We start from the raw sequence: 19,123 nt of genomic DNA, 5'->3' as shown, positions 1-19,123 counted from the left end.
CCTAATCTATCATATGGTGTAGTACAAAACCAACTGTTAGGTTCAATATTGCCTTGAATCTTAGGGTTTGTGTATGGACCGGCCTTATATTGATTCTTCTTTCGATATTCAATGCTGCCACGATCATTAGTCGGTGCACAAGGGTTGCTGGGGAGCTCTTTGGCATGTTAATTACTGTTCTCTTCTTCCAAGAGGCTATCAAGGTACTTTCTACAACAAACTAATCTTATAAGGTGACCAAGCAACCTTAATTAGAACCTTAAACTTGTTTTATGGATCTGATTTTACTGAATGCAGGACATGTTCAAGGTGCCCATAGCATATATCTTTGCTGCAATCATCCCAGCTGTGATGGTAGCAGGACTGTACTTTTTTCGACCATAGTGTTGCTTCAGAACTAGCACAACAGAAAGAATTCAATCTGACAAAACCCACTCTAACTATAACAGAATATCAATTCTGTTATACTGTAAGTAACATTGTGAAGAACTTTTATTGAAAAGAAGAAAAGTAAGATAATAAGAGCAATATTATGATGTTATTTGGCTACAATTTTGTGTGTGTGTCAGTGTGTGTGTAGGAAAGAGAAGATTCAGAAGTCGACGAGGGAGATGATTATGAGATACTAGATGAAATGACAACTAGTAGAGGGAAGTTCAAGATTAGAGCCATGAATTTTGACAATCCTCAATTGAGAACTATACTTGTTTCCCTCTCCCTACGCTCTATATTGTGCAAAAATGACAGCATTTCTTGACCTGTTTGTATTCGTTGAATCCTTTGTTTCCGCCTTTTCAGATTCACCCTCAAGAGATTGTTCGTCCAGAATGAAAGAACAAGGAGTACTACGCGACAGATTGAAGAAGGAGCGCTAAGGATGATGATAATGGTGAATATTAGCTTCATTACGAAACAAATTGAAGGATACTCTGCACACAAGAGCTTTAACCTTGAAAACAAGGATCAAACAGAAACTATGTCAAAATTGAAAGAGGGGGATATTCATAATCTTTTGGTCAGAATTCAAATAGGCCAGGAATGTATACATATATAGAGTCAAATATAACCAAGTTAGCAAAGCTTTAAGCTTTAAGAATCATTGTAGAAAGATTAGTAGGAAACTGGGTGTAAAAAATTTGTGCAATGTTTTTACTGCAATAGTAAAAGGTAAGAATTTTGAAGGGTTCAGTTTGGTTTGGTATCTACTAAGATTAGTAGGAATTTGAATTTGGGGGTACAGACGAACAACAATACGTATAAGACATGATTACCCTCTTCATTAATTTACAGCCACCACATAAATTGCCCACCTAGTTCCCAAGTCACAACTTCCATCATCTTCAATTTTTTCCTTCTCTATACCTACTTCAGGCTCCACTTTTCTACCCCACAATACAATACGTAGGAAAAAGACCAGTTTTGTACTCCTAAAATCTCCTCATTCATCAACAAGATAAATTACACATTTACTGTCTGTCAAAAAGTTCAACCACAATCACAAAAGAGTTCTTCATGCAGGATTGTGCATGGCTGTTGCTTGAATAATAATTAGTAGTAATTATCAACTGGATAAAGATCATGTAGAGATGTTGAAGACAAAAATTCGAGCATAGGTGCACCAGAAGAATGTATTAGGCTTAAACTTTCTGATTCAGTCATCTGACTTTGCCAACTCTTAGATGTTCCATACATCCACTCATGACCAAATGAGTTATTAGGCTCCAAAATTAGTTCATCTACCTCTATGTTTCCTTCAAGCATGCTTAGCGCCTTTGACATTGTAGGTCTAAGCGATGGAGATGGATTAAGGCAGAGTAGCGCAACCTGAATGATCGTTGATGCTTCTTCTTCGTCGAAATTTACTCCCAATGTTGGATCTACTAGCTCCGTCAAGTTTCCTTTTCGTTGAAGAACAAAGGCCTGAGTAGGAATAAAATTAGATTTTGTTTATTCTAGCTAGTACTCTATATTTATCTCTTTGTTTTATCTCAAGCACCTATATTTGAATTTTGATCATCGGCACTTTAACATGGGTACATACACTTCTAGACTTTATTTTAGGACGTAATCATGATTTTTTTTTCTATAAAATAGCTACGTCTCATACGATCATACTTGGACACTTATGTAGAACCAATCAACTACAAATCTTCGTCAACTTTTGATTAATCTCTTGTTATGGTTTTGAGTTTTTGATTATATGTAGGAGAGATGTATGGGCTCCTGCAGATCTGTGGATCAACCTAGAGATACATTTTACGCTATATGAAAAAATTCATCTAGCCGTTTGATACCAAAAGAAAAAAAATTACCCAATCAAGTAGACAAAAAGGATCTCCACTTGGTTGAAATTTCATGTTGCTTCTTCCAGCTACTATTTCTAATGCGAGAACTCCAAAACTATAAACATCAGCCTTGTCTGTCAAGTAACCGCGCATTGCATATTCTGGAGCCATGTATCCTCTACAGGGAAAAAAAAAAGGAGGAAATCAGAAATCATGATGTTTTTAGAAATTTGAGGATAGGATAAAGTATCTAGCTAATATCGATCTAGTTTAAAGAGGCCAACTTACATTGTTCCAGCAACTCTAGTGCTAATATGAGTATTTTCTTCTTCATTGAGCTTGGCCAATCCAAAATCGGAGATTTTAGGGTTAAGGTCACGATCGAGCAATACATTGGTAGCTTTAATATCTCTATGAACAATTTTAAGTGTTGATTCGTCATGCAGGAAGGCCAAACCCCTAGCAATGCCTACACAAATCTTTTTCCTTGTTGGCCAGTTTAATCTCAACCGAACATTATTTGAACCTTCAGCTACAAAATGTTTCAATTAGAATCTTGCGAAATTATAATAAATTTAGGCCCTACTCACTTCACATGATTTATAGTGAACTAACTTTAGTTTTACTGATTAAAATGATTGTTAGTGACTATAACTTATTTCACTGATTGATGTTGATTTTTATAGAAGAAAACTGATTTTTACTTATTGAACTTGATTAATATTGATTCTGTAAATGTTATCTTATCTTGTTTACCTGTTTTTAATTTATTTATTCTGATTCTTATTGATTGAAAGTGATTTTTGCTTCATTTTTTTTTATGTTGAAGTGAATAGAGCCTTAACTATACAAAATAATAAACTTCTTACCAAATAATGCATGTCCAAGGTCATTGTTCTCCATATATTCATAAACCAAGAATAGTTGTCTTGTATCAACGCTACACCCATACAATCTTACAAGGTTTGGATGGAATAAAGTAGAAATTATGCCAATCTCATTCACAAATTCTCGGTTCCCTTGGGATGATGTAGAAGAAAGTTGTTTCACAGCAATACGAGTACCATCACCCAATTTTCCCTACAGAGAAAGATACAAGCTCTTATATAGTTTTTCGGATACCTATTCCATTGGTGTTTAAAAATTGTTGGTAATGGTAATAAATTTGGTGAAAGAAGCTTCATATAAATATGCATGGTAATGCTTGTCCATTCTCGAATACATTTTTAGTGATGGACTTTCATTAATTTGTTCATTGACATGGAATTATCCTTACAAATTACACATCGATGTGTTATCATTAATTACCATCATTCTTACCGGGTAAGGAATGAATTGGCTCATGCATCTCTTAAGTTGTCTATGAAAACAAGTGCAAGATAGATGTATGTACCTTGTACACACAACCAAATCCACCTTGTCCGATCTTGTTAGCAGCATTAAAGTTGTTACAAGCAGTCTTGATTTGTTTGTAAGAGTATAAACCAATTTTCGGATTTTGTCCAAGCAGATCTGAGCAAGACCAAGACACCATATCTTAGATTTTGTCTTTTAAGAGAAAACTTGTACAAGATTATTTTGTACGTTTAAGTAATGGCTCATATATATCCTACTTAACAAAGTTGATTGATTCAATACAGTAGGTATAGCAATTTAACAATGTTCAAAGTAGGTTTTGAAAAGAAAATCAAGAGGGACAAACCTTCTTAAGGCAACACACTGACTCACCTTGTTCCCTTAATGCTATTTCTGCCAAACGGCGCTTCCACCAACATATAGCAAGGACAATACCGAAGATACACAGTATAATCCCAATTAAGATCCACACAAGCATTCTCCAGTTAAAAGGAGGGTCGAATTCTACAAAGAGTAAGCAAGAAAGAATCTTATCAGTTAAATTAACCTTATTTGAGGCCATATATGGTTTAAACTATGCTAATGTAACTCATACAATATGTTACAGATGAAGATGTTTTGGTGAGTCATGTATAAACTATAATAACTTGCAACGGCAGATGCATACAAGAATGTTAAGTGGCAGGAAAAACAATTAAGAGTGAATTGTTATTGCGTTCAAGTGATCGATATACAAATTTTTTCAAAAATCTCAAATTAATAATGAATTTTTAAAAAATAATCATATTCAAGTATGCCTTTGTTCATAATGTGCATCCGTCCTTGGTCACTTGTTGAAATATCTACGAAAGAGCTTACTTAGATTAAAGTGATAGGGAAGTCCTAAAACCATGAATGCAGACCATCTAATTAAGAATGTGAGCAAGATGAGCAAGATCTCGAAAATGTTTAAGACGACCCTATGTGATTCACTACTCACCTGACTGTACCGAAATTGCGGAGATAAGAGGACCATAATTTCCTCTTACTGGTATCTGCCAGCTCCCTTTTCCTGCATAGTAGAAGCGAATTTCCACATAATTGGTAACAAATATATGTGGAAAAGACATTGTAAACGCCTTATTGGTTCCATTTGCCGCTTTCTCGATGTTAAAGTCCTTGACGACCAACTTCTCCTGCGTTAGATTCAATGCCTTTGTATTATGAAATGCTGCGAACGTAAAATATCGTAATACTATCTCTATTACTTTTTATTTTCAACCAAGTTTGACTTTCATATTTACCAACATTGTTGAAGCTATGATGTATAATGTACAACACATGCGAGTATCCAATATTAATAAAAGAAGAGAATGAGTTCATTTTATAAGGCAAAGGAGCTACTCCCCTTATTACCATATGGTTTTAAGGTTCAACTTCCTTAGTCTTGTGAAGTGGACTCTCTCTCCTTATGATGGATACGGCCAAGATCCATATTTAACATGGTATCAAAGCCATACTCACAGCTGGGACCGTTAATGTACTCTGGGCTAATTGTAAAAGGGACTTCACATGTGAGGGGAGTGTTGAAGCTATGATGTATAGCGTACAACACATGTCAGTGTCTCACATTCTTTCTCTTTGTGATGAGTGCGGCCTAGGCCCATATTTAACAGATACAAAGTGCAAAGTGTTCAGATAAATTTGCAAAGTTTTTTGTTGGAAACATACCTGAATATAAATATCAAAGAATCGTCGTCCGAGACTCCAAAATGAATTGTTGTTACGAAAGACAATCTCAGAGAAGTAAAGAGTTACAGTGTAGTTTCCTTTTGCTAGGCAACGAGCGTAGTAAGTCAGAGACGTAGCAGCAAGTCTGGCTTGCTTGTAAAGCTCTGTATCGTTCATTGTTAGTGTAGAATTGTCTTGCGCTATATAGTTAGCGAAAGGAAATCTAGGATTCCAAAACTCCCCACTACTACTGTATCCCCACTCTGCTTTTCTTGGAAGAAATTTTGCAGCACCTTCAAACTCATCATCTTGTTGAAAGGTAGTATTTCCAATTCTGGTTTCTTGTCCTCCACAATTGATATGCAACGAGTACCGAACTTCACAATGAGAACAAATTTTAACATAAATGTACAACTCTAAGCTCAAGTTGTAGAAAAGAGGTGAATAAATTGTTTCGAGGATGGAAAGGACCGGACTAATGGAACCTCATATCATACTTCCTCTATTCTGAAATAAATGAAACGCGATTCTCACATAAAAGAGAGAAGTGTCTCATTTATTTCATAAAGGAAGTACTATCATGCCTACATTTAGAGAACAACCAATAATTTACCTTTAGAACATTTTAAGCTTCTGATGCACACACTCGAATCTCTTTTTTGATTTTCATTATGAAAAGGCATACAGCAAAACGCATTAGATCAAACAAATATACTATGTATTATACTCCATGTCATGTGAACAAAATGAAAATTTTATTTTTGCTTACAAGTTTGATTCCCTTGCATTGCTTCTGTACAAGTTTCTGAATAGAAAGAAAGAAAAGAAAGAATTTAATTTTTCTTCATATGGAGGATACTAAAAGGATAATAGAATTTGCAACATGATATTGATAGTAATGGAATTAAATCACTTACAGAGTTACTTTCTCACAACGCGATGGTAAATAACTATCATCAAAATTGTTGTAAGAAAGATCTATACGGCTGAGACAAAAAAAAAAAAAAAAAAAAAAAAAAAAATCGAAGTTTTGAGAACGAAAACAAGTAAAAGAATAATGTACAGTGTACACATAAACAGAATGTTTCAAAATTTACTTCATTAATGCAGCAAAAAAAAAAAAGCCAACAATATAGAAGTATAATCATTGACGAAAGACCAAACCTACTGTCATCCGAGTCTGTGATCCAGCTTGGAACACCTCCAGATAACATATTGCTTGTCAGATACCTGACCATGAGTAATAGGCTGTCAGTTTAATTCTATTCAGTACATTTGAACAAAGATTGAATATGTTCCTCCAATAAATGAGAAATATGAACTCAGCATAACCAAATTTCAAGCAATAATGAAAATTTTGTCACATTTTATGTTCCATATTGTCATAAGCAATTTGTAATTCTTTGATTCCTCCGTAAGATCCATCATAATGAGGCACATTGAAGCAGACTGCCATCTACTGCATGACGGTAAAACAGCTATGGCGTGCATGCGATGCATGATATGAAAGAATTTGTCATATGTTACCATCTGGACAAGTTGCCTTCAGAAGAAAAGAAGTGCTTACATTAGTCTACGTTTTCGTGCATGATTATTAATAGTTTTAACTATGGTCTTTCTTTATTCATAGTAATCCCAACTATGAATGCTGTAATCTCAAAATGGTCTTTTATATCAAACTCTAATTGGCTAGATAATCAGAGGAAGTAACGTGAGAGATAAAGCGGAAAAAAAAACAAGCCATTGGTTAATTGGGATCGTACAGACAAGGCATATCCTATAATATCAGGGACTATAGTAGCAAGACTTCACATAGTTACGACTATTCATGTGATTTTTTCCTAAACAATATTGATTTGGTCATGATACCCACATAGCTGCTCAATCACGTCTATGGTTTGTTTAAGGATCTGTCTTAGTTGCTTACAGTTTTCGCAATAAGTACAGAAGTTGGAAACTATCTGGAATCCCTCCGGTGAAATTGTTGAAGCTAAGATCTCTACAAGACAGCAAGGAAGGTGTATAAATAGCACTTCAAAATAAAGCGAAGTAGATATATAAATCGAAAATCAACATTTAAAACAATCATATCCATTGCAAGAAAAAAAGGGGAGAGGAAATACAAGTGGATCAATTGCGGCATATATTGTCCTATATATGGGGGAATAACTCCTGTGATGTTGCAATTCCTTAGAACCCTGAAATAAAAAGCAACAATACATTCTCAAATTATGTTTCACTTTACAAAACATGTTATTTCTAAGAGGAAATAACCAATGTTACTCAGATTAAGTGTCTACTCAAATAGGGTGTCCAAGTGTGACTCGGCTATTTTATAGAAATAAAACAAGTTTTTAGTTTAAAAGGAAGTATTTAAGTGTTGTATCGTGTCCGAAACAACACACAATTCTTGAGGTGAATGAGGGGGTCGAAGTAAACATAGAATACCCACAATGTTGTCAATTTTCTCGAATTTTCCAAAGGTGGAAACTTAGAGCCATCTCCATTCAAGTCAGTGATTCTCCTGCAAAAAATATGGTCAAATACTCCACTTCATTAGTCGAGTGAATGAAAAGATTAAAAGCTAAAATTATAAAAACAAAATTTCTTACAATTCTTGTAGATCATGAAGAAGAAAAATACTAGGTGGTAATGGCCCTTCAAACCCACTACCTTGAATTTCTCTGCCAACACAACCATTAAGATGGGTTAGACCTTAGAACTATAGTTGGAACGTTGCGATTTGCAAGTTTTTTAAGTGAATCAACTTACAGGGCTCGAAGTTTGGTCCAATTCTGAAAATAATTAGGTAGTCGTCCACTGAAGTTGTTACTGCTTAATCGACTAAATATACACACACAAAAATTGGCATAAATAATCACAGCTTTTATTGATCTTCTCAAAATAATAACTTTTGATGATTAAATCGTATCAAAATAATCCAAAGTGTTGTTTTTTATAAATCTAAAATGACTCGTCAGGGACTAAAAAGTAACACTTGCATTATTTTGAGAAGGTCGCCAAAAACATGAGATTGTTTCCGAAATGATCAAAAGTTGGAATTATTATAGAAAGAACAAAGATAACATCTACGCTTCTCTAAACTTAATACGTACAGTTCTGTCAGATTATTAAGTTTCTTTAACTCAACTGGCAAGGATCCTGTAAGCATGTTGTCGCTTAGAGTTCTTCCATCCACAACATGATCAAAGAACACAGAAAGAAATTTAATAACAAGCATCAGCATACTGTATAATGTAGATGTCACAAGATAATATTTATATTTATATATATGATCATATAATAAGATGAAATTTGACCTACAGGTTGCTCAAGTTGATTAAATTCCCAAGCTGAGAAGGAACTGTTCCATTGAATTGATTGCTTTCCAGGCTTCTGATTATTTTAGGCACGCGACATGTTTAGCGAAAAATCAACAAAGTAATTAAGAAATAACCTAGATATATAGCTAGATTGTCAAAGAGATGGGAGCATACAAATATGTTAGGGTGCTTATGTTTCCCAAATAGTCTGGAATTCGTCCTGATAAACAATTCGCGAAAACGGACCTGAAACAACACATCCTTTTAGTATGACAGAATTTAAGCACAATCAATAACATTATTGGAGCATGAAAATGGCCAATTTCTTACAAGTATTCCAACTTTGTAGCAGTCCATTCTTGTGGGATTGTTCCCGTAAGAAGGCTTCTTGCAAGATCACTAAAAAAAGGTTAACAAATTGTTAAATCTCACCTTTAGATTTATATACATGAATCAGTATGCCAAAAAAGGTGCTTTTTAACAGAGGAATTATAGTGTGCTTACAAAGTCTTAAGGTGGGGAAGCTTTGCAAGAGATCTTGGAAGGACTCCTTTTAGACTCTGGCCTTTCCATGAACTGTTTTACAGAAGCAAAAATATGTATTTGCATTAGATCAATACACCTATTTAATTTTTACACGACAATCACCATTTAACGCCTTAAAATTTCATACTAACGCCCTAAATACGTATTTTTATATTGTATTTGTATATCTTTCATTTCTCTCCATTAAACTTTCCCTCTCTTTTCCCTCTTTCTCCCCTTCCCTCACTTCCCCTTCTTCCACCACCACCACCACCACGACCCACCACCATTACACCTCATATATTACACCTAAACCTAGCTAAACTTCAATTACATTCATACATTAATTATATGCACATATTCAGACATAAAAGCAAGATCTTCCATCTTTGCCCACCCTCATTCCTTCGACAAGAATATACTCAATTTTAGTTCTCTCACTGTCAAAGTACATAGCAATCAAACCATTCCCATCAAACAAATTCAAGTTAAACCCAACTCTATACACAGCATCATGAATCTGCAGACCAACCCACAAATTCTCTGACCCAGAACAAGCTTTCAAAGCACACGGGCATGTATAATCATCAGGTCTAACTGCAAGTCTAGACATACTCTTGAACACCCAAAGAACATCTTGGTAAATGGTACTGTTGATGGGTCACATAGCTCCTAATCATAACATTGAAAAGGATAACATTTCTCTCAGGACTTTTGTCGAACAGATGGCAGGCAACACCAAAAAATTGATTTAATTTCAATTTTAGGATTCTCAGCAGTCGGTAATAATGTCAAGCTCGTCGGAAAATTGGTGGTGGTGGTGGCGGCTCTAGTGGTGCAAATGTGCAATTCATAGAAGAAGGGGTACGGGAAGTGAGGGGAAAAGTAGGAAGAGGATATACCAATACTACAACAACAACAACTAAGCCTTATTCCCAAGGTGATTCAGGGTCGTCTAACATGAATCGTCAACTGAAATCATGACCAGAGGAGATGGCATCGTCAAGAGTGATAAAAGTTTTTTTTTTCTTTTTTGAAAACAAGGTTTACACCAAAAAGTGTTTAGAAGAGGTTTTCAGCAAAAGGTTTTAATACCACCACAATTGAGAAAAACAAATAAATGCAGTAATCAAACCCTTTCCTCCACTATAAAATACGTATTGGTATTTAGTAAGAAATTTTAGGGCGTTATTTTGCAACCCAGATAGTTTGAGTGGCTTACATGTTTGTGACATGCGATATGCCGTTGATGCATTCACAAGAGATTTGATTGACATAACTATGCTGTATTGGATCAACATGGGTATACCAGCATGTATCATTTCTGTCACAGGGATCTGTAGTACAGTTCCAGTCAGGCTTCTTTACTTCTCTAGCAATTTCACGAAGAGCAACCACTGCACACAAGTACATATACAGTATCAAACATATGCTGTGCACTTTATGTTTGGACACATCTCACTAAGCACAACTCTAGAGTTTACCAATCTACATTATACAGTATGCTGATGCTTGTTAATTTGTAATTAAATTTCTTTCTATGTTCTTTGATCATATTATATCTTTGAAAGCAATCGTTATTGTATGGACATATATGTGAAGGATTGTAAAAATATTTTAATAGGGTAATGTAAGATGGCCGTTGTGTTCACAAAAAAAAAAGAAAAAAAAAGAGCAATCGAAATAATATCCTTCGGAATATCATCCACACAAAGACATTTACCCATCTCTCAAGGTTGAAGATGAACTAAAATCAAGGCACGCACACGTACAGTTGCATCTAAGGGTGAAATGTTATGGAGGAAGATGGGAGTAGGGATGGCGGCAATGGGTTCAGGATCCTACCCAGATCCATCCAAACCCTACCCTAAAATTAGGGTATGGTTTTATTTTTTTGGACCCTATGATTAAGGGTAAGATATGGGTCTTGGTCCTATCGGGTAAGGGTAGGGTATGGGTCCACCCCTCAAATACTCATATCCTAATTCCTACCCATAGACCCATCTAAATAAAATATATATTTTTTATTTTTTTAAATTAAAATAAATATAGATATAAACATAATCTTTCAACTTCTAGTAGACTTCTTATAAATTAAAACTCTATCCCTCCCTCACTTAATAGCTGCAAATCTCACTTCTATCAAACTCACAGTCTCTCTCGCATAGAGTACACAATTTCCTGTGATGTTTTTTTTTAGAAATGAAGTAGAAGTATAGAACTAATAAAAGCTAATTGCAAAATTAATATATAAAATTGTGCTTAACGATTATATATACATGTGATCATGTAAGCGGATTTTTTTTTTTGTGTTGGACCCATTTTAGACCCTAGACCCTACCCAGACCTTATCGGACCCTACGGGTATGGGTGCGGGCCATAAAAAAATTACCCTATAGGTATGGGTCTACATCCAAAAATTAGGGTATGGGTATGGGTATGGGTATGGGTATGGGTATGGTATGGGTCTAGCCTTACCCTATCCAGATTATGCCCATTGCCACCCCTAGATGGGACAGGGATGGCAATGGCAGGGTCTGGGTAGGGTAAGGCTAGACCCATACCCATACCCTAATTTTTGGTTGTAGACGCATACCTTATCCATACCCATAGGGTAATTTTTTAGGACCCGTACCCATACCCGTAGGGTCCGATAGGGTCTGGGCAGGGTCTAGGGTCTAAAATGGGTCCAACACACAAAAAAAAATCCGCGTACATTATCACATGTATATATAATCGTTAAGCACAATTTTATATATTAATTTTGCAATTAGCTTCTACTAGTTCTACACTTCTACTTCATTATATTATTTATATAGTGAGAATTCAAAACTTTACCTGGCTCGGCTATTCGACTAACGATGATTGAATGGTCACCGGTGGAGAGTGATCAGAGACAGAGAGTAGACCAAGAAAGTGCGAGAGAGAGATGGTGAGTCTGCTAGACGTGAGATTTGCGGCTAGTAAGTGAGGGAGGGTAAGGGTTTTAATTTGTAGGAAGTTTGCTGGAAGTTGGAAGTTTATGTTTATATCTATATTTATTTTAATTTTAAAAAATAAAAAATATATATTTTATTTAGATGGGTCTATGGGTATGGTCTGGGTAGGGTCTGGGTATTTGAGAAGTGGACCCATACCCTACCCTTACCCGATAGGATCAAGACCCATACCCTACCCTTACCCATATGGTCCAAAAAATTAAGACCCATACCCTAATTTTAGGGTAGGGTCCTGGACCCATTGCCATCCCTAGATGGGAGTCACAGGCCAACCAACTTTTGAATTTTCTAAAAATTAAGGTTGAAAATGTAAATTTTTTAAAAAAATAGGTTAATTTTTATATATATTTAGCCTCTTTAAAAACCCAATTTATATCTCTAGTCCTCCTAAAATAATTTTTAATTCCGCCCCTGATTGTGTTGTAATATCTTCATAGTACTATATCAAGTTGTTATTCTTCCAACGAGAAATGAACATATTAAGTAAACAAATTCAGCTCAACAACATAAGATACTATTAGATTGTCTAATTTATGTGTGCGTAGATTAACTACTAGATAGATATAACTATCTCTACTACCAAATTAATATTGAGTTGCTAAATGTCATTCTTTAGTGATAACAATAAAAAAGACTCCTCCATTTTCTATTATTCTATTTCTTTCCATTTTGTTTGACACATTTTTTGAAGGAATGAGTTTAGTGTGAATCACGAAGTAGATAGTTGACTTCAAAAACAAGATTGGATATATTTTAGTATTTAATTATTTTAAGGAGTAAGATATTTTTGTAGATCACTAAGTAAATACTCCATCCGTCTCATAATATAATGCCTACTTCATTTTTGGTGGGCCAAATTTTAAAATCTTTGACCGAATATTCTCATTTGTATATATAAAAAAACATATTCATGTGGGATCTTGTTAGATTCGTCTCTATGTGTAGTTTCATAATATCAACTTTTTATATTTTTTGTTAATACGAAATTGAAGATATTAAAGATCAAAGTTACGTCTTGGAGACCGGGTAAAAAATAAACAAGCACTATATTATGAAACGGAGGAAGTAGATAAGTAATTAATTATTATATTGACCCGTTCTAGATAAGGAAATAAAAAATTATTTTAAAATATTCTAAAATGAAATATGAATAGAGTAGGAAATTGTTATTCGGATGTACTATACTCCCAATTCCCAAATCTAAATCCAAATCCAAATCCAAGTTCAAATCCGATCCATTTGTGAGAGATGCATTCAAACTTGTATAGTATATTTGACCAGTCGAGGAGCGTAAAAAGGCAAATTTAGTACGCATATAGATAGCCTTTCTGGCTTAATCTTGTCTATCTCCATCGATATAGTCCTTGATAGTGAAACCTCTTGATTGAGAGGCTATTGTATTAGAAATCCTAACTAATTCAACAAAGCTGAAAAGTCTATAATGGTGAAGTTGTTGATTTTGGATTATTCTGGGTTGAACTAAATGCTTTATTGAAAATTGAAATGTTCTCTACCCAGCCATAATAATGGATTGATTAATTTTTAATTGCACAACCTCGTTGAAAATCTAGATACGGCTAGAAGCATCACTTGACACTGTACGCATAAGGTTGTGACTGCACAAGATTGTGTATTGAAGTATCCCCTCCTGAAAACGTGTGGTAAATTATGATAGAGTATGAAACTATTTATGAGACTTTAATTTTAAAGTTGATCGCTTTTGGTTGAGTTGATAACTTGACAGTTGACACTTTAATGATTATAATAATTTCTTCCATTATATAATTAATCGGCTACTTTTTGTTCGTTTAATTTATTCAGCATTTCTGATATATAATGCAAGTTGGATTGGTGATATGAGATGATATATAACACGTACAAAAATGTTTATATCTCAATTCTCAACCATCTTGAAAACGACCTTCCTCATCATGTAAGTTATAATTAATCACCAATTACGAAGCATATATACCACCATAACTATTCATGTGTGATGTATCCATGGAGGCCTATTGTTACGAGGCTATGTGTATTGCTTAGAGTAAATTCGACTTTAGGGCAATGATACCTCGTCACGACGTGAAATTAGATAATCTTGTTCTATAATTTATTGCTAATAACAGTAATTTCTACAAGCGAGATGCAAGATGAAACATTAGATATAGGACAACTAATTAATCTCAACCCACCTACGCTACTTGTCCTACATACCCGTTCGTTCTACCTGGGTTAGGATTCTTTTGCATCTGTCGAAATACATATGATGGTGGAGTTTATAACATGCTTATGACCTTAACCTTCCCTGTTCGTATCCTTGATTCTAGTTTGATCTTCGATGCATGTCACTAGCTTAACCGGTATGTATGTGGAATTTTAATTATAGAATTAACAAAAACTATGTAATGATCTTAAAACTATTAATGTCTTAAAGTAGTACTGCATACAATCATAATTCAAAGGCAGAATTGACCTCAACCCCCTCAATTGTAGCTCGGTTGCACCCAACACCACCAACTACGACTAGTAGCCTAAACACCACTAACTATGGGGTGGGGGTGTATTCCAATACCATAAATGAGGTTGGATGGGAACCTAAAATGTTGTCGAAAAAGGTGGGTTTATGGTACAGACTGCACCCCACCCCCGTAGTTGGTGGTGTTTACTGTTTAGGCTACTACTCATAGTTGGTGGTGGTGTGTGCACCCAAGCTACAGTTCAGGGTGTTGAAGCCAATTTTACCTACATCAAAAGCTTGTTTCTTTCGTGCACCTGCAATCCAGGATCCATACATGAATTGTATGCTAAATTTAATGAGCAGAGGATAGAAAGTATGCATGCTATTATATGATGATGAAGTGCATCTAAACTAACACTTACAAACAGAAACTAGCTAGTGAAGTAAGCCAAAATTCTAACCTTCCTCAAGAGGTGTGTTTGGTGGACAAACATCTGCACATGAGATGAACGACGGAACAAGCAATAACAGTAACACAGAAAAGAATGGTAGCATCTTTAAAGAGGAATAACAACTCAAGCTTACCATGATTTCCAGGTGTGTACAAGTGTCTTTGTTTTGTTAAACTTCTTACGCTGCCAACAAGGAATTTTATAGTGCAAACTGTTTGGACTAATTTGCACCAAAATGATAAAAGTCAATCCGCCTTAAAATAAACAAAGATGTTATGTGCAACCCTAAATGTTAAATATATATAGATGGAGATATTATGTAATCATGAAACATTGATTACAACATCGGTCAACATGCAATGCATGTTATCATAAATTCAAACTGATATGCAAGCTAAGGTTACTTTAAGGACTCTAACTTTCACAACGTTAAGGGTTAAGGACCTCATCTTTTAATTATTAGAGGCAAAAGCTAACCAACGTTTCGCGGATGCTAGATAAAAAATACATTATTTTGCTTAATTATTTATATTTATATAAAATAATATAATAATATATAATTTCCTAAAAAAAAGCATAATTCATGAATGTTGGAGATTGGCTCCACCCAAACACCTCGGCTTAAAATAGGCCACTGATTTAGGATAAAGCTAGCTAGTCTTGATATGATCGGTGATCATCTCTACATTATAGTGATCTTTAGATTATTTTGGATTATCAAATTTTTCAAAGAAAACACACACACATACACACACATGTGCATGCTTGCAATTAATATTTAAAATATATAATTAAATAATTTTGTGAGCATGGTAATTACATCATTCAACTTTAATAAATGAAGTTTTGACAAAATTATAATTTTCATCCATTTGAGGTCTCTAACCCTAAACATTAAAACATGAGCTCCTTAACCCTAAGTTTAATAAAAAAATTAAATCCTTCAAGTAACACCCTTACCTCAAAACTATTAATATCAATATAGAAAATATATACTCCCTCTGTTTCAAAATATAAAGCATTCACGCATTACGAAAATTTGCTTTGACCACAAATATCTCTCAAATACGATAAATAAAAATTATAAAAATTATACAGTTACATTCGTCTTGAAAAATACTATAATAATATTATTTTTTAGAACGTTTTATCAACATAAATTGAGAGTAATTAACGGTCAAAGTTCAAACGGCCTCGAACATCGTGCGTGCCTTATATTGTGAAACGGAGGGAGTAAATGCTTATGGTTGATGCCTAGAGCTCCGTGTATCAAAACCATGAAATAAGTTTCACATTACAATTACGATTGATACAAAGATTTTAGATCAATTGCTACATATAGATTAATTAAGAAGTTGAAAAGGCTATAAATTATAGAAGGGAAAATTATACAAAGAAAAGGTTAGCTTTTGAAGTGAATTGAAATGAATTAAAATTGCGAGAGAAAACTAATTGAACTAACTGAATTTTTCTTAATTGAACCAAACTGAAATGAATTTTCATTAATTCGGTCCAAAAGAACAGAACTTTAGAAAGTATTTTTTTAGGGAGAGTTGGAAAGTATTTATACAAGAGTGCGTCTTAAGCTAGGGTATAGCATGTTACACTATAACTTATTGTGTAACAAAACTTCATACGTACATAATGACACATAATGACATGACTTCAAAAAATGACATGGAATATAAAAATAATGACATGAATTTGATGTCACTTTGTCATTTATTTCATGTCATTTGAGTTCATTTACAAAAAAAAAATGGTGGATTTTGAGTTGTTATACACGATAAGTTATGACATAACAATTACACCTAAGAATTTGTGTTTATGCAAAGAGAGAAACCGTTTTAAGTTTTTAAAGACTTTATTAATGAATGTGAAGTTTTTCTGAGATGAATGGTCTAATAGTCATATTAATAGATATTATTTTTGGTGAATTCATATTACTAGATATGAACATATGACAAACGCACAATCGTTCTCCAAGTTGCAAACAAACCACGAGTTGACAAACTGGCGAATCTTGACATAATGAATTAATTGTATTCGTGTATATGATGGACTTATGAGAGATCGCGATTTAGGGGCATTTCATCTAACAATATTTTGAAAATGATTATAAAATAAAGTTAACAAAGTGAGCTACACTGTTTTGTACGGTATGCTTTGCTTATATTTATTTCCATCTCTAAATAAATCGCAGTATTTGCAAAGGAGGCGTCTTTGAAAAGATTGAGTTCAATATGCCACGCAGTAGTTTTGTCAATCTCTATTATATAAGGGAAGGGGGAGCAACGGTGTCCTCTTTTGAAATGCCTAATTTGCCCCCCTTTTCTTTCTAAATTACAAAAGTAATGTCAAAATCAAAATCAACACTCAAAGAAAACTAACGAAAATTAATTTACAACACTCACTCACAAATCACTTAAAAGACTAAACTTTACAAATCACTCATACAATTGGGAAAATCACGTTATAAATGCAAATCACTCAAATAATCAGGAAACTTTATTAAAACTGAAAATTAATATACAAACTAAAATTAATAACCTAAAACGTCATTACATACAAAAACATTTTCAACAAATATTTACAAATCACTATTCTCAATAACCATTCACAATTACATACTCACAAAAGTTACCTATAAACACAAATCTGAGAAAAACATAATATTTTGACGGTGATATCACACATTCATCCATCGGCAATTTGCGAACTTCCAAAAAGGTACACAATTCTTTTAACCTTCAAAATTATTTCACATTAGTTGAATAAACAATAACAACTTAGTCGACTATTATGTAGTTAAAAAAATGGAGATGATATCAATGAGTTCAAAAGGGCTTTTATACAATCAGACTTAAATTTAATTCATTTTCATATAAAACAAATTTAGTTCTTTCTATAAAAAATGCCAATATTAAAATTTTTGCCTAAAACTTTTGCAAAAAATCCATGTTCAGAATTATTATTTTTTTAAAAAAACAATATCAAACTTTTTACGAACAACTTTTGCAAAAATCCATTTTCAGAAAAAAAAAAAACTACATTGATTTGCGAAAAGTAACAATTTTTGTTTTTCTAAAATAAAAACCAATATCAAATTGTGTATGAATAATTTAAAATTTCATTTCAAATATAATTGAAGCTCAAAGTGTTAAAATTTAGAAAAGGACAAATTTTAAAATGATGAAAATTATAAATATCAATGTGTGAAAACAGAATTTAGAAGTTAGACAAGGAAAAAAAAAAGGGAATTTAGTTTATACTTTCCGGTTACAATTTTGGGATCATGGATCAAATTTTACCCTTGCTAATGCCTAAAAAAGGTAAAATTTGTGTTTAAAAAAATGAGGTATGCATCGCGTGCATAAATTGCTAGTATACATATAATTAAGCTACAAGGGATAACATTTCTATTGGAATCTCATTACATGTTTCTCTAATCTCAAATAATTAATCCAATTTCTTTTTTGATAATCTTTATCGGTCGCCTTATAAGAGATCATCTACTCTTAATTTAAAATTACACAAGGGTACAAGTCCAATATTAAGCATAGAATGGATCACTTTTCTGAATATAATGAATAGTTTAATTTATTTAGTGATCAATTTTTTCATTCAGTAATTACATTCTTTAGTATCTAGTAGTTAATCTAATCTATTTAATGACTAGTTTAATCTTTTTCGGTAAGATTGTCGGATTATTTTTTAAGTTGTTTGTTGTAGTTCGAGATTCAAAGCGAAACAAAGGAAGGAAAAAAGAATGTCAACTATGTTGGTGCAAAAAGTCTAAGGATATAGTATAGTGTTGGTTGAGAGTGAGATGGAATTGACATGTTCGGTGAATGAAGGCTTGGATTTATACATAAAATTAGACCGCTGATTCTAATAATTTATGTAGTCCTTAATAGATTGCTCGATCAATCTCCTTTTAAGGTGATATGATCCCATAATTTTTGTTTCTTTTTCCTCTTACTCTATATAGAAAATACAAAATCGTTTGCATATTTAA

General features: G+C 33.6%; 1 protein-coding gene across 3 annotated transcripts; it reads right to left on the bottom strand.

Annotated features, from left to right (window-relative positions):
• Nucleotides 1-1,030: 1,030 nt before the first annotated feature.
• On the bottom strand, nt 1,031-15,277 carry LOC104904611 (probable LRR receptor-like serine/threonine-protein kinase At1g07650). Of its 3 annotated transcripts, none has more exons than XM_010692908.4 (24): nt 15,115-15,277; nt 10,422-10,596; nt 9,179-9,250; nt 9,005-9,073; nt 8,849-8,920; nt 8,676-8,747; nt 8,468-8,539; nt 8,124-8,195; nt 7,964-8,035; nt 7,804-7,875; nt 7,475-7,549; nt 7,279-7,350; nt 6,516-6,581; nt 6,269-6,337; nt 6,121-6,156; nt 5,965-6,005; nt 5,352-5,728; nt 4,621-4,816; nt 4,014-4,145; nt 3,679-3,797; nt 3,155-3,365; nt 2,574-2,817; nt 2,313-2,463; nt 1,031-1,920 (listed from the first exon to the last, which is right to left on the bottom strand). In XM_010692908.4, exons 1-24 carry the CDS (start codon nt 15,239-15,241, stop codon nt 1,549-1,551), a joined length of 3,036 nt encoding a protein of 1,011 aa, XP_010691210.2. In that variant the 5' UTR covers nt 15,242-15,277; the 3' UTR covers nt 1,031-1,548. The 3 variants fall into 3 exon arrangements, with proteins under 3 accessions (XP_010691210.2, XP_048492453.1, XP_048492454.1); XM_048636496.2 differs by having other exon boundaries at nt 2,574-2,811; XM_048636497.2 differs by lacking the exons at nt 10,422-10,596; nt 15,115-15,277 and adding an exon at nt 9,815-10,363.
• Between the last annotated feature and the right edge of the window lie 3,846 nt (nt 15,278-19,123).

This window comes from Beta vulgaris, chromosome 9 (assembly GCF_026745355.1).
Source record: "Beta vulgaris subsp. vulgaris cultivar EL10 chromosome 9, EL10.2, whole genome shotgun sequence".
NCBI lineage: Eukaryota > Viridiplantae > Streptophyta > Magnoliopsida > Caryophyllales > Amaranthaceae > Beta > Beta vulgaris.
Note: the sequence above shows the minus strand (reverse complement) of the source record. Positions and strands in the feature narration are given on the sequence as shown.

Bases quoted from the DNA above. Each gene is read 5' to 3' on its own strand.
- LOC104904611 (XM_010692908.4), bottom strand. From the start codon at position 15,241: ATGGTAAGCTTGAGTTGTTATTCCTCTTTAAAGATGCTACCATTCTTT. The intron at 8,921-9,004 runs GTAAGAAATTGG...GTGTTGTTTCAG, and splicing joins GCTACAAAGTTGGAATACTT to GTCCGTTTTCGCGAATTGTT. The intron at 5,729-5,964 runs GTAAATTATTGG...CTCATTGTGAAG, and splicing joins AAGCTTAAAATGTTCTAAAG to TTCGGTACTCGTTGCATATC.